Consider the following 21,237-nt stretch of genomic DNA (forward strand, 5'->3'; position numbering starts at 1 on the left):
AAAGTGTAACTTTTCCATGTTGGCCCCAAAAAAGATTTCAATGCTTAAAAGAGATCAAATATTGTGTTTATTAAGCAAATTTGTTTTATATGCAATTTATTTAATTGAAATATTGCTAATTGAAGTGTGTTTGTGTACTGGACGCCAAAATGAAAACTTCAAAGTGATGCTAAATTGAGCTTTGAAAGAAGCCGCTTCAGAGGCGTGAGATTTAATAAGTTGCCATAATTAAACACAGCTCACTATTAATTTGGGTGCTGAACAGTTCTTATCAGCTGTCTAATTCTATGCTCCATTTACAATAACTGGGTGGTCCTTTATGGGCTCCCTCTTGCAAATGCATTGGAAGATTCTGAAGAATACCCCCTTATACATTTGCCCCTTTCCTTAGCTGAATGCCATGTAGGATATGTGTGTTCGGCCATAGAGGGGGCTTTGTGCCGCTGGTAAGTATTTTATTTATCTGCAGATTAATGTATATTAAAGTGATCTCAAAGTAAATCATCGTTCGGGGGATTCCTGGGATTCCCGATCCTATCTGTCTTCCAGTGAAGGATTGGATAGAGAGGGAAGAGGGCGAGTTGGAGAGAATCCACCAACTGACAACACCAGAGATAATCCATAGAAATGGACGAATAAAAAAAAAGTAAATTCTGGTGCAAAGGTTAAAAAATGGTCTTATCCTGAAAAATCCAATGCAGGAATATTTCCCTGACTGTGATATAAACAACAAAGATAGCAAAAGAGACAGACAAAATTATAATAAAAAAGAAATATTGAGGCCAGGAGAGAGGAAGAGGGAGTTTATTCACTAAATCGTGCGTTATGGTTAGGTGAATTTTTTTTTTACTATCTAATGTCGGTGTTGGGCGAGCTTCTCCTGCGTCGTTCTTCATAATACACTTCAATCAATGAGATTATAATTTATCTCCATCGACAGCACCTTACACTTTATTAAATAACCCCAGAGAGAGTGATCCACCTGGCTGTGCGTGCTCAGGGCGCCACCTAGTGGACGAAAGAGAGAAGCGCGCTGATCTGTAGTCTATCTCTGTTTCCGATTCCCTGCCTTGCACTGGGGTTAAGCACTTAAACAGTTAAAACCTCAACTCGTCTTCAAGAAAAATATTGATAGACCTATTCACTCATTAGCCGCGTTAGTGACATAGTTAACGAGCAAAGGCAAAGATCAAAGCCTTAATACGCTATCTATTAACAATATGGATCCGGAACGCGCCGTGCGCTCCATACCTTATGTGTGATTCCGCTTTAATAAACGATTTATTTTATGGTGGACTATAAATACCAAAGTTCACGGTATTTGGGTGTAGCCTCTATAATCATGACACCGAACTATAATAATGATGATGATGAACATCTTAATGTCATTTCAAAGTCAAAGTCCATCGCGAGATAACGTAACTAGAATTACCCCGCGGGGCGAGTGGTATTTTCTAACCAACCAAAACACGCCATAGATCTTCCATGTTCTCTTGTTTCCAAGGGAAGGAGCTTGCTTGTTTCTTTTTATCTTTTTCAGTAACAAAAATTTATTTTCCATCTTTTTTTTTTTGCCACATGGAGTGCATGCGCAGGCGGATAAGAGACGTGCATGCGCAAACAGGAACATGCGCAACATGGAGCATTAGATACACATTAATATAACCTTTTCAACTGTCATTTGGAGGAATATTCCGCTAGTTTGTTTCTTGGCCCAACTCTAGCCCAACTTTGTACCAAATCAACCCAGACTGGGCTGTCACTGAGCATTGGTTGAGTGCTGTTTGCCTTGTGTGTGATGTCACTATGACATCATGCATGTTTAAGTCAGATTTAGTAATCATGGAAGTCCTTTAACAGTTACTTCCAAATGAACTTGGCCATCGACCAGACAAGACCCTGGGAAAAATACATTATTGCCCATCACAGTCACCAAATGCTGCCTGGGCACCGGTTTAGTCCATGAGCTCAGGACCACCACGCCAGCACACGTTCCCATCCCGGTGGGACCTTAACGGACACGTCCCTATCAAGGTCTAAGAGCGCATTCTACAGATGGAGACGCTCTACAATTATTGCAGTCTAGGCTGTTCATACAAGTGCTGAGTACATGATCATGTGCTACGGCTGCACTTCCCCAGACATTGGGTTTAGGAGATAGGATAGGAGTGAAGAGAGAGCAGATGTGATGAGAGAGTTTAAATACTTAAAGGGATTTTACAAAGCTCAGAAGGGAAGTTTATTGCAAAGGAGGAGGTAATGATATAAAGTGAGGGTCAGAGGCTTAGATGGAATGTAAAATGATGTACAGGAGCAGGACTCAAACGCTCAACAAGCAAAAAATACTATAAAAAGCAAAGCTTTTAATACAGAATGTAAATAAAAAAACATATAATGCACTTGCCTGATCAAAAAGAGCAAAAATCAGAGTGACAAAAAATCTGAGACCCCCAACATTTCGGCCTATAGGCATTTCTCAAGAGAGATCCGGATCCTGTTGGGCACAGGTGGGAGCTTTGTGCACCCATTCATATTATTCTTATATTACTTTCTATAGGTGTGCCACTACAATTCTATTTTTTAGATGAAATATAGGGAAGCTTTACCTTACTGAAAGGGTGGTAGAACAGTGGAACAGCCTCCCAGCAGAAGTGGTAGAGGTTAATACAGTGAGGCAATTTAAGCATACATGGGATAGACATACGGCTCCTGAATCTAAGACGAGACCAACGTGTTTATATATGGAGCATGGAGATCGGTTATTAGTATTACGGATTATCTCACAGAAATGTCCTAGAGCCTTGAAAATAAAGATTAAATAAGGAATGTAACAATTGTGCTTCCTGGTGTTTTCGCTAGCGATAGGGGTAATTGTCCCTTTAAATGGTACATTAAATGTCCGATGTAAAGATATTCTGCCACTCACATCACTCTCATTTAAATTCGGTTCTCCCTGACCATTTATTTTACAACATTAGAGGAGCAAACTAGGAACAAATAATTTTGGTAGTGATTTCCCCGTAGAAAGAAAATATATAGATTACAGTTGCGTGCAAAGGGCCAGAACGTATACACAATATTTGGAATAATTTATTTCTAATGCATTGTAACTAAACAGAAATAACATTATTATATTATTATATTATTGAAATTAGCTGGTATTTCCATAACTTTGTTAAAAATATTGGCAGCGTAAGCAAAATATACAAAATATACCCGGGGGGCGGGGCTTTACTGAGAAGTTTAGGTGACTTTGTGACCTATTGATTGGCTATTTATGCAACCATATAGATGAAGAATAATGCATTGTTTTTAACCCTTAGGGTTTCAGTGGTAATCAGGTATTGGGTTGAATAATGACTGGGGTGATGGGAGTCATAGCCTTCAAAGAGGTGCAATATGTTAACATACTTGCAGGAATATCTATTTTCTACCCAGAATTTGTATCTTTAACACGACTACAGACTTTAACCCCTTCCTATGCGTGCCCATCCTGCACTATATTGTGTGAGCTGCGTACATGTACGACCACATCTATTGGATTACTTTACTAAGGCCTGGCCTGGGCTCCCACGATGAAAAAATTTGCTCTGGCCCCAGCATGGAAAGGGTTAAACAATTTGAAATATAAACCATTTTCTGCTGTTTCAATAGACATTATCGGGGCTTTTAGGGCTGTAGAACCCTGCGATCCCCTCATACCCAGCAAGCATTCTGAGATCCTAGAAAAGAGGAGCATCGGGGAGGAAAGAGGATCATCAGGGGAGGAAAGAGGATCATCAGGGGAGGAAAGAGGATCATCAGGGGAGGAAAGAGGGACGTCAGAGGATTTGGGACCCAAAGAGGGGCTAATGCTTTACCTTTAAGCTTAAAAATGACCAGGTTTAACCCCTAGGTTCTTTTCTACGCTACCCATGGAAGCCTATAATGTGATGTAATAATAATACAAAAATGTACCGGGGTGCATATACTAGAGAGGAGAGAAATATACTTCATTATGTAATGCTTATGGTTTACATCAACTCAAGAACATCTGTGCTACGCACTCTCAGGGCTGAAAGAGCTTCGTAATATGACTACCCCTTCTGCTTTAACCCTTCAAATGGCTAATGTCACATTTGGGTCCATGAGGGGACCCTCCTGGGAAGACCACTTAGTGGACGGAAGGACTTGTTGTGTCGGTGCGGGGTCGTGTTCTGGGATATACATACCGGGAGCTGGATTGTATTTCCACTTGTCTTTACTCAGTACGGTTACTTTGTTACTGGGCTTTTTGGGTCTCCTTTTTATTTACTATTCTTTGTCGTATCCAGACCATATTAAGCTTTACATAGTTTTTCTTCTCTTGTATTCTCACCCTACTAGAGAGATATCGCCTCTTCTATGCACAAGGGGTAATATTAAACATTAGTACGCTAGGTACCCTACGGCCGGCCCTGTTCTATGGGTACTTTAGAAGCCGAGCCCTGCCGAGCGGCCGGGGATGTTAGTTTGTACTATGAACTCCTAACTGTGAGGAGAATAATGTTATCTGGGCGTCCCGTGGTTACTCATATTTCATGGAATACTCGAAATACTCAAGTAAATAGGCCGATAGATGCGGGTATCTGGAATTTTCTACACACTTCCAGATTTGATTTTATCTGGAAAATATATCTACCTGCGAGTACCCCAAAATGTATAATACATAAAACAAAATGTCATGAATGCCAATCAAGAACAGGGGTCATCGAAAGTAGAGTACGCTTTAAAAGGCACGTTAGGGATGCCCATCAGGACCAAACTTGTTTAAGTTTTTTTTTACTCCATTATTATACACAAACACATCTACGCCTGTTTGGGTGGTCTCAAAGGGGCTTAATTCAGACAACTTTGGAATGTAATTTTTTTGTTTTTTAATCTTTATCTTTTTAACGTATCTTTCTCCTATACAGGTATAGTTTAGAGCCCTCCAGCTGCTACAGGACTACAGCTGGAGGGCCGCAGGATGGACTGCCCTGGTTTAGAGCAATAGGAGGGACAGGTATGGCATATCCCGGGGTGTCTTTCGCTTTGCATATGGCGGCTGCCCTTTCCGAATGATACCTACGCAAACTTTCACATGTCTACCAGTGGCACGGACCTTGACTGGGAACACGCAGTGTGCGGGGCACACGCATGCGGGGCTGTGTTATGTTTGTGCTGTTAGGCAGTGCTCGGCCGGCTCCTCCTCTGGGCATAGTCTGAAGGCTGCGTTCGCTGCACCTTGTGCATACCGAGCCCGGCTGCTCTACGGACAGCAGCCCCTGGTAAATATTTACCTGATGCTATCTCCAGATACATGCCTACGGAACCCTTGATAGATCTTTGATACTTTTTGAGATCGCCAGTGACGTTTTCTAACCTGAGCTTGTCACAGCGGTTCTGTACCTTGCACCTCAGAGACCTCTGAGTCGAAGACGTGACAGCTGCATCCCAAAACGCCTTGGCTGATCACCCGGACTCGTTAACCTACAGTGGTCCACAGACGCAGCTGACCATGCAAGAGGTTGAGCATCTGTATGAGACCTCAATGCCTCAAGGGTGGCTTAATGAGGAGAGGGTCTACTCTGCCCCCAGCAGTCCGGACAGCATGGATCTGAGCCCCGAAGGATACGGAGTCAAGGCAAACTGGGAGAGCCTGAGACCTCAACTGCACTTAGAATTAAAGGAGAGACAGCTGAGGAGCAGCATGTCCTTATCTTCCACCGCGTCCACCACGCCAACGTCCCCGTACACCTCCAAGTCTCCGTTCTCTCCAACTTATATCAACTATTCTTCATCCCCGACCTCTCCTACCTCTCCCCGGGAGTACGTCCCTCCTCAGGGGCTTCACACTCGCCAGCTGGACCCCACCGGACAACTCAACAACAATCGAAATATTCACGCTGACGACAATGGAGCTGAAGACCCCGAAATAGCTCTCTACGTCAAGGTATGGCTATTGTAGATATGATATATGATATATATGTGGGCTGGGGAGGCATTCTTAATGCACATAGCTCGAATATATAGCTGTAATGATGACTCGTCCTATGCAAACCTTGACTTTCAAGGTACACTTAATGGAGTCACCTGCATTCAAGCAGGGATATCAACCATAATACACTGGGAGCGAAAGCACCAATTGGGAGTATAAATTATCACAGCAGTGCCAAATGAGGAAGAGTCAGCTCCGGACTGCGTGACCCTGAAAATCTGCCCCTTCACCCTGAGATTGGGGCAAAAACCTCTGAGACTCAGGGGGGGGCAACTCCCTGGTGTTATAATAATACAAGGCTGTGGTTTGACCCATACGATCGCTTGATATTCAGTACTTGCAGTACTAGCACCGGGTGATGGATGTGCATTTGGGGGCGGGATTACAAATATCATTATATAAATTAGAGAAGGCTAAACTCAAAGCGACAGAGGAGCTTACAATCTAGAGGGAGCCTGGGACAGGCGAGGCGCGGGGTATATCAAGGCAGATACTCTAAAGTGAAACGCGTTACTGACTAGGAATATTGTGTAAAAAGAAGCAATTCTAGTGAAATTAGCAGGAATATCCTGTTGGTTGCTATGGTGACTACATCTGTTTTTATTTCTTAGCATCAGAATTGCTCTTCACACAAGCCGTGTTATTGGTACAAAAAGTACTTTTTTGTCAACAAAAAACTCAATTACCATCAAACCTGTTTTCATTTGGTCCCCCCGGTGCGAGATATCTCCATTACAACCATATCACAATTCCATACAAATATCACTGGATTTGTGGATAAGCCCAAGCTCTGGTGCAAAGTGGCGTTGTCACCATAGCAACCAATGGGATGTTCTTTCTGAAGCCTCAATTTTCCTAACTTGAAAATACAGTAGTTTGTAGCTGACAGAATAGGTTTAAGCCCTGGGTCTTTACCCCAGAAGGGCAATTTAAAATGGAGGCGGCCACACTAGACTCGTGCCTAAAGTACATCAATGTGGCATGAGGGAGAAAAGAGGGGGGCAGCTCTGTATTTTTTTTTGTAGAACATTCCGGGAGACACAACCCGCGTTTTCCTAAAAAAAAAATCTAAAATATCGCCCCATTCCCTGAAGCTTCGTTTTTAACCCCAAAAAGTATTAATCTCAGATAATAGCAAAGTCGTCTGAGAAAAATGCAAGTTTTATTAGAGTAAAAGACACCGTTATGTTTGGTAATAATTTTCTCTTCCACATCGTACTATACATTATACATTTATACAGGTTTCCTCGGTATCATCGGCTGTAGTGATGTGTTTTGTTACGCCGGTCAGTACGGGGCCCCGTTAGCTGTCGCTGGGCCAAAGGGCCAGTCCGGGCCTGATCCCCTGACTTCCATGCGTTATGAATGGCTATGCCCGGTAGGGAAGGTCTTAGTACCAGGCATGCCTGAGTTGGCATCTGGCAAATGCATGATGGGCCGGTGCCACATGGCACAAGCCAGTCCTGCACCGGAACCAGGTGTCCTGGGCAACTGCCTGGTGTGCCTGAACCATGAGGGGTTGGTACCCAGGAAAGCGCCATCTTTTAGTGTTATGCTATGCACATTATTCTGGGGGGCTGGCACTCAACCTGGCTCCATTAATGTGTCCATGCGTGCACTACTACTGCTGCCCCACCGCATGCAAGGGGAGCCCCTGAGAATTCTTGCGTGGGGGGATTTTATCTGCTCTAGGAGGGGGTCTTGATCTTCGGTGAGCTTCTTCTGCTGAAACAGTTGAGCAGACCCTGAATGAAGCATAGTCGAGATGAAAAACCTTCATCTTATTTAACTATACATTATACAGGACCAGCTGAGTCCTTACAGGAGGAGTGGAAATCTTCATCTCACCCACAAACTCCCAATGTAGTGAATACAGCCCAGAAATTAACCAACAAAGGTTCATGAATTATTCAGAAGAAAGAATTCTCAAACCTATACAATAAAAGAATATTCCGCTACCTTGGAAGCGCTGTGTATATATTTCTTGGCACAAATTAATGATAAATAAACATGCATTATCCCAGGTCCTGTAAACAATGGACAGGAACCCATGGATGGTGTAACTCAAACAAGCCTTAACATGCTCACGTTGCGTGTTACGCCTCATACAGACCTAGGTCATAGACGTTATCGTTCAAAATTATGAATAAAGCCTTGGAATGAATCGTTTTCATGGTGGGATGGGACATCTTAGACTTTATTTAAATGGTAGGTTATAAGTATAGCAACTTAAATAGTTTCTTACATATAGGTGGTGTTTTTGCGTGATTTATCCCGTAGAGCAAACAATCGAAAGTGGAACAACATCTCTAAGGAGCAACTGTTTGCACCTATAGGGAGCAGCCATATTCCTAGTGCCCATTGATTTAAATATTTATTTAAAAGGGCAGTCGCGCCAAAAAAGTTTTCGCAGTGGTCAGTAGCAGCAGCGATCAAGTATTTCCCCCCATAAATGGGAACTTGCCATGTTTCACCTTATGTAAAGAGGAGATCTGCAATCTCTTGGCAAGCAGACAGCTTTGGTCATGCCCGCTCGCTGCCAAGCTTCCATCCACTCTCTGATCCTTTAAAGGCTAACTAGGGCTAGCCCTGCCCCTGCATAGCTAGCCCCACCCACTATAACAGAAGAGGTGGAGCTCCGGGTAGCCAACCCTGGAGGTTCCTAGATATACTAGATATGCAACTGGAAACAACACAGAAGCCAACAGCTCCTTGTCTGTGGCAAAAGCCGAATGTCTGCTAGACAAACTAGGCTGCAAGCAGCAGGAAGGAACCTAGCAGAGAATTTTTCACACGGAGGAAACATGTATTTTTTAAGAATGGGTTGACGGCTCCTTAAATCGAAATTTCACCTTAAGAATTGTTAATGCTTGGTTTCTATAACCGATTTCACGCAAGATTAAATATTTATTGTTTGTTTTTTTTTAATATGGTTTACAAGTTAATTAACCACCTAACAGCAAGGGCGATCCGCATACTTATCCGCTGCATGACTCATGACCTGTAGATAATTTATAATTGGAGAGGCAAAGTCTTCCCACCCACACAGCGGTAATAACTTAATGATCACATGAAAACTTCTGTGGAATTTGAAAACAGCAAGAAATTGTGATTATTTCAGTGTTCAGGAAAACCTCAAAACGCACTTCTTCAGAGACGCGTACAAATCTCTGCCACTCTCTACACCCCACCCCCTCTAGATTGTAAGCTCTCTTTACCTAATGTATCGGTTTGTCTTAGTTTGTCAGTTCTAGTTTTGTCAGATCCTTTAACTGTAGGGACTGTAAGGAGAGCTGCGGGAAGGGTTGGCACCTTCCTGTTCCAGACTGTGCTTTTGTGCACAAAGCAAAGTCAATAAAGACTAGACTTGGGCCAACTCTTCGTGTTCGTCTTCGCGGGGGGGGGGGGGGGTCACATATTCTTATTCCACAAATATTCGCCTGTTCCTGTGTTCAGTTCGGGCGAATATTTGTGTACATTCTTCGTGTTCATTTTTTTCCCTCCATTTTTGTAGAAAGGGTTAATATGGGGTTAACGCGGTACGCACTATGCAGCAGGTTTGGCCCCAGGATTTTAAAGGTCTGTACGAGCAACTCTATTGGTCGCCGGCAGGGGCCTCATCTGCCATCAACCAATGAAGTGCACCTGCATTTCATTGGTTGATGGCAGACGAGCCCCCTTCTGGCGACCAATAGAGTTGCTCGTACAGACCTTTAAAATGTCCTTACGAAGGACCAATAGAGTCCCTCGTACGGACCTTTAACTGTTGGAGCGGGGAGACCATGGTTCCGCTGTCAGGAGTTAAAGGGCTGTGCGAGCCACTTTATTGGTCGCCTGCAAGGGCCTCCTCTGGCATCAACCAATTAAATTTCACCTGGAGTCTCCTGTCTCAGGTCAGTTTCTACCCCCAGGCACAAGAGCGGCATTTGGTCACATCCACTCCCCACCCACTCTCTGCCCACTCTCCACCCATTAAAGGCTATCTGGAGGTAGCCTTGCCCCTACATGTTGGATAATAGATCCCGAATTGTCTCTCACACTCTCTCCTACTCTCTCTTTTTGTCTCCTTACCTTATCCGCTGTCTTCCACTTATCTTGTGTGTTCAAGCGTGACTCCGGACGCAATTCTGTAAAAAGGGCGGAGCTTCCAGACAAACCCACTCCCCCGACTCCGCCCTTTTGCAGAAGTGCCCTAAAAAGCCCCAATATTGCCGACAGATTTGCAGAGAAAGTGAGGTGCAGATAGAGGAGCGTCTTAGGGTAGTTCCGCAAAGCAGCGGAGTCGCAGAGACAGCCTCTCCCCCGTTCTTCCAATCAGAGGGGCCAGTGTGTCCAGAAGCCCCGCCCTTTAGCGGGAGTGCACTGGAAGTAAAAACTAAACACACAGGACTAGAGGAAAAACCAGAAGACGTTTTCCCTGCTGTAACGACTCAAACCTCAATCAGTCTCATCTTAGATCCAGGAGCCATACACCTGTCCCATGCATGTTTAATACCCTCACTGTATTAGCTTCTACCACTTCTGCTGAGAGGCTGTTCCACTTACCTACCACTCTCTAAGTAAAGTTAAACTTTCATTAGTTTCATCTAATCATGGCAAGTGTACTTTTGGTGGAATAGACGGTGGAAATACTGTCTATAGAATAGGATGCACCGTATTCTAGACAAACAAACAAACAAAAACAGCAGGTGACAAATTCTTCATATCAGATTCTGAAAGGAGCTAGAAATGAATCCAGATTTCCCGTGTGCACTCTAATGCCATCCGATGAATTCTGTATTAACACACGGCCCATCGACATCCTGAAAATGGCTCTTTGAGACGCTCTTGAAAGACGGAGCGGTCACGACAGACAAGTTACCATGGAAACGCGCAATCATTAGGCAGGTAAGAGGCTCTTTCTCCATTGCACCTAAGATGAAGCTTGTGTCCTCAGAGTCATCAGGGGGAAATTGGACTTGCGCAGCCCTGGCTGCTCCAGCTTGATTGCCAAATCACAATCCGAAGACACTCTCTTTCCATAGTAACCGAGTCCCCTGCCTTTCGTGTCCAAGCTCGTGTTTTCTATGTGAATCGCATTAAAAAAAAACAAAGCGCTTCCCTCCTTTGATCTATTGATTGATATCCACTATAGTCTATGGCACATACATACTATTTCAGCGCTTTATTACTGATATTCTCAGCCTAGACAAGCGGTTGCTGAGAGTGATGGGAGTTTAAACTCCGCCGGGACGAAAATATAGTAAATATATCCAAATATGATCCACATCATGGATGAGAAATCTATAAAACTGCAACAATATGATATAATGGGAAAAAATACAAAATTAATTATTTACCCACATATCCTAAATAGGGAAATAACTAAAATTAAGTAACTTTCTCGTTTATCATGTTTATATGTAGCTGTACATATATGTAGTGTGCGTGTGAAACCCACCTAAGTGATGACACTTAGTATATTGCAGGATTTACACGCACAAGAAGGGGTTAAATGACATAATAATGCTAGAGAGAAATAATAAATAGAATATACATATTTCCAGAAGTTTGACCACCTTTTTGCTTTTGGGGGCTTACCACTCCCATCACCCTCATCATCATTATGGCCGAGGTTTTTTTCCTTGGTGTTAAGAGTCATAGCTGACCTCCAAATAAAAATGATCAGTGCAGAGTAAGAAGTCTCGATACGTGCGGCTCGGAGGAGGGAAGAGCCAGAGGGGGGAGTGATGGAAACATTTAAATACTTAAAGGGGTTTAACAAAGTGTGCAGGAGGGACGTTTATTTCAAAAGAGGAGAAATGTTACAACAAGAGCTAATAATCTAACACTAGAGAGTCAGAGGATTAGACTAAAGGAAGTTTTACTTTACTGAAAGGGTGGTGGATAAGTGGAACAGCCTCCCAGCAGAAGTGGTAGAGGGTAATACAGTGAGGGTATTAAACATGCATGGGATAGGCATACGGCTCCTGAATCTAAGATGAGACCAATGACTGAATAAGGTCTGATCTTTCCAGCAGGAGTAACGGGCGACTAGATGGGGGCCGACGGGGGCCGATCTGTTGTCAGATTGTGTGTGGAAATCTCCCTAGTAAACACGTTGCGTTTTAACCACAATGTTTGCAGGTGATTATTTAATACAGAATACCGAGTCCTCTCCATTGTTTTATATGAATGGGTTAGGCTCTGTACCTTTAACTACTTGCGTACCAGAAAATGCAGGGTGTCTTAGAGGACTCTAATCTAAACGTCGATAAAGAGTGATAAGGAGGCTTGATTTTCCAATTACACCCCCAAATCCATCTGCCCCCCCAATCAATAAGTCTCTAAGTGAAGCTCTATCCTCCACTACGCCGGCATGATCCCTACTGCCCCCCAAAAACAGGACAGGGGGGCAGCTACCCAGGACCGAGGAACAGTGCCTGAAAATTGGGACTATCCTGTGAAACACAGGACTATCGGGAGGGATGCATCCCCTGCTGCCTACCGCCAGTTAGAGTTAGCGCTGGCTCACGCAAAAGTTCCAGTGGGGTTTGATGAGACCCCCGTAAGCAGCCAATCAACTGCGCTGCGGAGCTGCAGCTTCTCCTAACGAGACACATTGCCGTTTTTTTTATAACAGAACGGATATTAAAACGTTTCCGAAGAGCGTTATCTCGCGAGGCTGCATGTGACATTAAACTGTCCCTACACTGAGTGACAGCTCTACTTTAACACTTTAAACGCCGCGGCATATCTGTGCAGCCCGCAACTGAGCTTTTCCTAGTTACGACTGACCTTCTGACGCCAACATAGTTAAGCAGTAACCTGATCCATGGATTATTACTCCGCCGGGGGCCAAAGTCCCCAGCAGGGCCGGGCTCTGATTGGCTCACGCTTCCCCCGGCTGGAAATAGACACTATATAAATGGTGTCAGCGTGCGGACGAGAGGAAGCAGACGGCGTTCCTGCTCTTTCCTGCCGCATTGCGAAGTTTGGCGGAGCGGAGAGTTAATAACGTTTTTTATTTTGCCAAAACAACAGAAGTCCTGATGAAATCGGAACAATGTGTTACCTTCCCGTAACCCCCCGAGGGGGTAACACGGGCTTCCTGGAGGAAAAAAAAATATCCCCAGGTGGAAGAGGATCTCGAATGGGAATCATCCGTGATCTACCTCATTCGGTTTATACAGAATAAAGTTTTTTTTTTATATTTCCAAAAATGATTATATTCATTTTTTTCGTAAATATATTTTTATGAAAAAAATGGTTATATTTAATGACAAAAAGCTACAGGTAGGTTTAATAAAGGGATTTAGCTGCGAAAGCGATGGTTCCCCCTTTAAATGACCGAGGAAGTGACTCTTCTCCTTTTCGGAAGCCGCTATAAATAATTACGTTGACACTGGAAGGTTTATAGCGGGTTTGATAAATGGATCCTAGCGTAATAAATAATGACACAATGTTGCAAACAAGCTATAAAACTCATTAACCCCATATCCTCCGTTCCAGGTGCCCAAAGCGGGCTACCTTCATTGGAGGGCACGGTTAGAGGCAGGTGGGACATGCTAGTGACGGGGCCCGGGGTTGGACCGCTTACCAACGCATTGGGGCGGGATAATGATGTTAGTACGCCGCAAGGAAGCCCTGTGAGAGCGGTGATAGCAAAAGCACAGATATCAATGTGTTCTGGTCAGGAGAGACCCTCTGATCCCCCAAACTGGCCAACGACCTCGTCTGCCCGCAAAAGTGGGACAGTGCCTAAAAATCGGGACTGTCCCCTGGGAAACGAGACAGTTGGGAGGTATGCCTTGAGCATGTAAGGAAGCTTCATTGACCAAATGATTTATGAAGGTCGCTTTAGGTGCCCGGTGTCTGGAAATAGAATGCCTTTCGACAGGTCCTAACTGGTCAGGGTAGGGTTTGAGCTAAAAAAAACCTTTTAATAAATAAAAAAAATTTTGATCATAGAAAATATTTGGAGAGTTAAAAATTATTTAACAGACAGTGATTGGGGGAACAGAAAGGGGTCTGAGGAGTCATGGGAATGGGGAAAAAGAGGTATTAGTTTGGCTCGGAAGAGATCTGGATATTAAAAATACCAAAAAATGAGATATTAACCCCAATCTACATAGCATCTGCTCAGTAAGAAAGGAAGCGCTGCCCTCTAGTGGAAGGTTGGCTCACGCGCTGTTTTGGGCGTCCCATATTATGTCACTGTTGCCAAAATTTGGACAAACAGAAGAAATGACACGTATGTATTATGTATTCATTGTGTATCCAACTGCCTCAAAAACTTGTAGAAAAGAAATCGACATCTGGTGGATTTACTGAGTTTTCCACGATGATCGAAATTATTATTTATACAACAGTTCCCACGGCGCTTCTTACAGTCCCTACTATCAAAGGGTCTGGCAAAACTATGAACTTTGTAGGTGAACTATATGTAGAAAGACCTGTCGAGCTACGTACAAAAGACACACCTGTGCTCAAGAAGGTATCTTCTCTGAGGCAACTCTGCTTGGTGAGGCGGGGGGTCCGTGGCTCACACTGGGAGGGTCGGCGAGGACGCAGGTGGGACCATCCATGAAGAGCCACCTTGTGGTTCTTAGCTTCAGAGGTTTGGACTACAAAAGCACAAACCTCTGTTGGTCTTCAATGTCTCCAAATCTGGGACATTTGCTTGGTTGGACATGGGCAGCCCCGACCCTGCATAACCTATACCTAAATCAGTGAGAAATGCCCCCCGCATTAACTATTCATTATGCAGGGGCAGCTCGGCCAGAATCCCATTGGGTGCGGCCCTCCATAAAGCACGATGAAGCGTAGGGCTCGAAGTGTCAATCTCCCCCGTTGAGTAAACGCGACGCCCAGGTGCGAGCAGAGAACGGTATTCTCAGGACGGAACGGCCTGGAATATTTTTATGTAGCCGAGGAATTTATATGGCAGCCGTCCACGACCATCCCTACGCATGGCAATGCTGTGACAGATCTCCATAAACGTGTCATGTTATGGACGGATACTAAGTTACGCCTTGGGTCCGACCCCCTTGACAAACACATGAGTTCACCGGGTTGGACTCCGCCGCAGCCGGGACCGCCGGTGAAGAATTCATATCTTCCTTTGTTGTGGTAACAATGGAAGGTTCTTTGTTGCTCATCAGAGCTGCTCAGCGTTTGGCGGCCGTCCGTTCTCTTTGTTCTGCTATTGTTTGGTAAAGGAGTTTAGCCCTGGAACCATTCCGTAAGAATTTACTCGCAGTTTGCTGTTGACATTGGAACCTCCGCAAGTTATCGGTACTGTGAGAACACCTCGGCTTACCAAGATATGTGATTTCTTTCTGAGTCATGTAACCAGTTCTGTAACAGTGTATTATAATATAAACCCGTAATGTGATGGGATTAACTGCCAGCGAAGAAAAGGTAACATTAAAAGGATACTTAAATACATATGCTTAAGCCCTGGAGCTGCAGCTTACCTGGCTCATTTGGGACTCCCTTCTCCGCCTTTTGGCTAAGAGAAGAGGGGAAGCTTGGTCCTCTGGCCTCAAGGGTAGGACATGCGTCAGAGAGCCCGAGGCTGTTATAGTGGCCCCTGGCATGGATCCGCTGGGGCACTTTGAGTGGTGCACGGTGGGACATGTGACTTTGGGTTTCGGTAGTGAGTTAAGCACCATTGGGTGGCCTAAAGTCACAGTGGAACTAAGTCACCGAAGATTCTGACCAGTTTTGGTGTGGGGGGGGTGGATTGTGCCTTCTGGCCCCCACTCTCCCTTGAAGACTTCATTGTATGGATGTGAAGACCCTAGAAGATCTGGGGGAGACCCTAGAAGATCTGGCCCACCCAAGGTTTATGCCTGAGTGGGAAGGAAAGGGCTGCATGTCCCTTTGGGGGAGTACAGCCCCAGAAGACGAAGACAAAGACTGGGGACTTGGCCCCACTGTGGCCCTAACACTGTTTGAATCACCAATCACCCTGTTTTCACCCTGTGTATGTGCAGAAAGTGCGACCGTTCATTTCAGATCTGGAGCTGAAGCTTCTCCTTAAAGGTTGGGGGGATTCTTAGCTTTTTTTCATGCGGGACCCCCAGGAGGTCTAATAAGACTGCCCCATGTGTCTATGCAGAAAGTGTTTCCATTCATTTCAACTCTGGAGCTGCAGCATCTCCTAAAGGGCTTTTTTAACCCCTACAAGATTAGGTCTTCTGTGTCTTCTGTCTGGTGATCTTCTAAAGTGTATGCTGTGATTAAAGTGCAGTAACAAATAACCCTCAGAACAAATGTCTGCACACAAATTGATGCCACGCTGTATAATGCCCCCCCTAATGGATAGGTTTGCTTTTCCTAGTATATAAGCACTGAGATGTGCTCGGGGTTGGGGTCTGGGGAAACCACACAGGAGTCCAGGGACATCCAATACAGCCCAGAATCAAGGGGGGGCGGCACCTTCTGGCCCGGGGGGATCAAGTAAAGCCAAGTGGACCAATCGGCATCTTGTCTCTCCAACACAAGCACTGGCATACATATGTACATACATACACACTCACGCTAACACACATAAACATGCTTACAAATACTTACACTAACATACTCTTACTCATACTCACTAACGCACACGCATGCCAACACAAACTCCCTCTCATACCACTTACACAGAAGCATTCAAACTCACACCCTTACACATTTACGCTACCACACACAATAGCACATCCATGCTAACACACAAACACTTACACATTCATGCCTACACACAAACGCTTACACACACATCTATGCTAACACACACATTCATGCTTACATACAAACGCTTACACATACACATCCATGCTAACACACAAACACTTACACATTCATGCTTACACACAAACGCTTACACATACACATCTATGCTAACACACAAACACTTACACATTCATGCCTACACACAAACACTTACACACACAACCATGCTAACACACACAAACACACATTCATGCCTACACACAAACGCTTACACATACACATACATGCTAACACACAAACACTTACACATTCATGCTTACACACAAACGCTTACACATTCATGCTTACACACACACACATACACATCCCAGCCATCTTCCCTACATCATGACTGTAAATATGTGAGCGCTGTACGTTGAGAATGCCGTAACGTCTGTCTGTGAATACTAAGCCCTTCTTTACACCGCAAGCAAACCATGAAGTGTGAGCTCTTTACACCATAACAGGGAAATCAGGTTTAAACATAGACCCGACACACTAAACAGGACCCCGTCTACTCTTACGGCGTCTAAAGCAACACAAAAATACAATTACCTGAACGGCCTTGTGGAACCAGAGAATTATGGCTGAAATCCGTCCGATTTATTAGGTTTTTTGGTCATCCCGAGCCACGGTGTGACGTTTGCTTCATCGATCATTGAAAAAATAGCATAATATTTAAATTTACTTAATATATTGAGTTTATTGCGAGTTTTCACATTACAGACATCTGTTTTGTGAAATATTTATGTAAAATTTTTTTTTTTTTGTGCAAAAATACATATTTTTTGCAGGCTGTACCAATTATTGAAAGCCGTGCATTTTTTTCATGCATGAAACCCTGTAATTACACTAGGCGCAGACATCGCGTGTTCCTGCACTGTTATTGCCCCGCCGAGCTCGGTTTCTGCCCTGACAAGCTGGACTGAGGTAGAATTCAGCAGGACAGGGTGGCAAAATCGGGACTGTCACGCATGAAGCGGGACAGTTGGGAGGCATGCATATTTTCTAGAACAATAATATGATACAGGCTAAACCTCGGGACTCTCTATTGAAATGTTGGGCAACAATTATCAATAGAATTATACCCAGAAACACAGAATGTGACGGCAGATCGGACCCGTTCTCCCCGTCTAGTCGCCCGTTTCACCTTCATCAGTCGTTTCTCATCTTAGATTTACACGCCTATCCCATGCGTGTTTAAATTCCCTTGCTGTATTACCCTCTACCACTTCCGCTGGGAGGCTGTTCCCCGTATCTACCACCCTCTCAGAGAAATGAAACTCTCTTAGGTTACATCTACGACCCTCTCGTTCTAGCCGCTTTCCTCTCTTTCTGCCTCCTCTGAAATAAACGTCCCTCCTAAACCCGTCTAACCCCTTAACGCGCGGAAGCGTAGCTCGTCGTTCCGCAAAGAGCTATTAGTGTTCCCGCGTCCAAATAACAGCCCGGTGTCATCTCTCCAGTCCGCTCGGTGCGGGGAGGGCCGCGCTGTCACACAGACATGTAAGGTACAAAAGGCCCGTCCCTTGTCACTTAATCACACCCCTCGTGTTTGCCTCGGGGCTATTTCGGTCTGTCGCACCGAGCAGGATCTCTGACAGATGACGATCTTGTAACCAACACAAGCAGCAGGACTTGTTGCTCCATCGAGCCGCTTCCAGCATCGGAGGAATTCCCTGGAGCTGAAAGGGTTAACTTCTTCTTTGTCACACACACATATATATATATATATATATATAGATAAATAACCGGGGAGGAAAAAGAATTCTGCTCAGAAAGAGGATGTGCCCGCAATAAACAACTCCATGCGTGGGTACGAGGCACACGTGCTGTGAGGATTAGTCTTTGCAGGGACCGGAGGATCGGAACTGTTGGTTTATTGCAATTCACGGTAAACAACTAAGAGGAGAGCGGATTCCTGAAAAGGAAGAAGACGATGACGGACTCCGTTCCAACCAACGGGGAAGAGAAGGACCCCGACATCGAGCTGTTTGTGAAGGTAGGTGTTTTACCCCAGAGATGGGTAACAACCCGGTCAGTATCATGGAAAATCCGAACACGGAGGGGTTAACACCTTCGTTGCATGGTGTCGGTGTAACTCCCATCACTCCGAGGCAGGCTGAAGTTGATAGGAGTTGTATTACAACAGCAGCCGGTCGCCTGATTAGGTTCTAATGATAAATATTCTGTGACTCCGTTTGTATGTAGTCGGTTATTTAAATTAAGGGATTCAATAAGAAAAAAAGATGTTTATAGGGTAACGTCGCCCACACTTACTCCCAGAACAATGTTACGGAACATTCGTCGTCACATCCAAAGTGCCCATATTGAACTAGCAAATGGAGCAGCCTCCCAGCAGAAGTGGTAGAGGTTAATTCAGTGGGGGAATTTAAACATGCGCGAAGCCATCCTGAATCTAAGAATTCTATGTATGCGTAAAGGCTGGTAATGTACACGTGTGATGATGCCACAAGCGGGATGTTAAGCCTTTGCGCCCATCGTCCCCTCGTTGGATCAGGATCTGGCAGCGCTTAGTAATCAGGCCGATGGACCGGCCGGGGTGGCACAGAAAGCGCTTTGACTTCGTCGTGTAAAAGTCCGCAGTTGGAAGACTGTGTTACAAATCAAACAAACCGGAACGGCGTATAAATGTTTCTGTGGGTTGAAAGCAATGGAGGTTTTCCGGTACTGAAAGGGTTAAATCCCCTTAAAGGTACGCTCGCAATGCCTAAAACGGTCACATATGGTGCTGAAACAGTTAAAACTTGAATTCCAAGATATGGGGCTTTGACACCCAATAAAATGCTAGCTGCTCATCCAAAGGCACTGAAATAATATTATTATTATTATCATCATCATTATTATTATTATTATTATTATTATCATTATTATTATTATCATCATCATTATTATTATTATTTTTATTATTATTATCATCATTATTATTATTATTTTTATTATTATTATTATCATTATTTTTATTATTATTATTAATAATAATAATAATAATGATGATCATAATAATAATGATGATAAAAATACTGGTAATAATAATGATAATAATAACAATAATAATAATAATTTTATTATTAATAATATATTATTATTATTATTAATTAGAAATGCTAGTTTGCAAAGCATTCCAGCTCTAGAAGGGTTAATATGTTTATTAAAGGGACACTCCAGCCTATATAAGCCCTTTAATCCATATGATAACTGAGCGGTCCCTTTAAATTGATATGGTGTCTCTCTTGCTTCTGCAGAATCCCCCCCCATTGTACAGCGCTACGGAATTTGATGGCGCTATATAAAACAATAAATAGTAATATGCATTTGCCCCTCTCCCTGCCCCCCCCCACAAGCTATTTTCTCTTGGAAGAACATAAGATACTCACCACCAGTCAGTTCCAGCACTGTGGGAGAGGGTCTATTCAGACCCCCCGGCGCGCATGTGCAGAACGTGTTCCCATTGGGAGCTCTTTCCTGCCACTGCTTGATACAAATCACAGGAGGAGGGAAACTGCACATGCAAGGCTGCAGCTTCTCCATCGGGTAAGTCCTTTTTCAAATTTTTTTATTTGAACACAGGACTGCCTGTTGGGGGGGTGTTGGGGGGCTTCGTGGATATATACGGAGAGATAATTCTTTATTTATCGGAAGGGGAATTGGGGTAGGTCGCGCATGAACCTGCCGCACAGCTGTGTTTACAGGACGGGATGAAATACCGTTTGGATGGTTTCACTTTAAGGCGTTCATTAGGTGTGTCTGCTGTTTTGATACTCAGCTATGTGCGTCCGTACATTGTTTTGCCAATATTCCGTTTCTATGTAAGATCGTTCTTCCGAGCGCTTTAAAGCCGTTAAAGGTGCTGTTCCACTTAGACGAAACACTCACTGCACTCTCCTGTATGTTAAGCAACTTAGCAGATCTCTTATTTTATTCTTTCTCCTGAAGGTCTTTTCATGCTCTGACGTCACATGACAATTGAGTGTTCCCAGCGTAAATTGCAAATGAGATAAAATTTAAAGTGATTAAAAAAAACTATTCCCGGGAAGGATTTAGGAATGATGTTTGTAATGCTGCATGTAGCATGTAGAGCTGGGACTGCAGCTTTAAATGCGTTTTTGGAGAACCCCAACGCATTTTTAAGTGGCCTTTGGAATTTTGAGAGCATGGAATGATCTTTTTTTGGTGGGGTATTCTATCGCTCGGATTCTGATTATAAGGAAGCTCTCCATGGAAAAAAGCCACCAAAACATCCCGATTGGGCTCAATGGGAGCATGTTTCCCGCTTGTGCAGTGGGGGTGTCGCCAGGCCCCCACAATATTTGCAGGGCCAGACCTGGAGCCAATTGGTGGCCGAACGCCTCTCCGGCCTGGTGACGGAAAGGGGCAAATGCATACAATGGGGGGGGGGATTTTGCCGAATCTTCCCATTCTTTATATAACGGCTGGAATGTCCCTTTAAACCTACAAGTATAACAGGGGTTAAATTC

The 21,237-nt window shown here is 44.2% G+C and overlaps 1 protein-coding gene across 2 annotated transcripts in view; it reads left to right on the plus strand.

The window, feature by feature from the left end:
- Positions 1 to 5,407: 5,407 nt before the first annotated feature.
- Positions 5,408 to 21,237, plus strand: part of CLIC5 (chloride intracellular channel 5) — a 42,250-nt gene continuing 26,420 nt past the window's right edge. Inside the window, exon 1 of one of the 2 annotated variants that reach the window (XM_053460005.1) lies at positions 5,408 to 5,953. In XM_053460005.1, the coding sequence (XP_053315980.1) occupies positions 5,519 to 5,953 (435 nt within the window). In that variant the 5' untranslated portion in view covers positions 5,408 to 5,518. Of the gene's footprint in view, positions 5,954 to 18,289; positions 18,741 to 21,237 lie in introns of those variants that run through there. The other variant, XM_053460006.1, reaches the window with a different exon arrangement.

The sequence above is a fragment of the Spea bombifrons genome, chromosome 3 (assembly GCF_027358695.1).
Source record: "Spea bombifrons isolate aSpeBom1 chromosome 3, aSpeBom1.2.pri, whole genome shotgun sequence".
NCBI classification, from domain to species: domain Eukaryota; kingdom Metazoa; phylum Chordata; class Amphibia; order Anura; family Pelobatidae; genus Spea; species Spea bombifrons.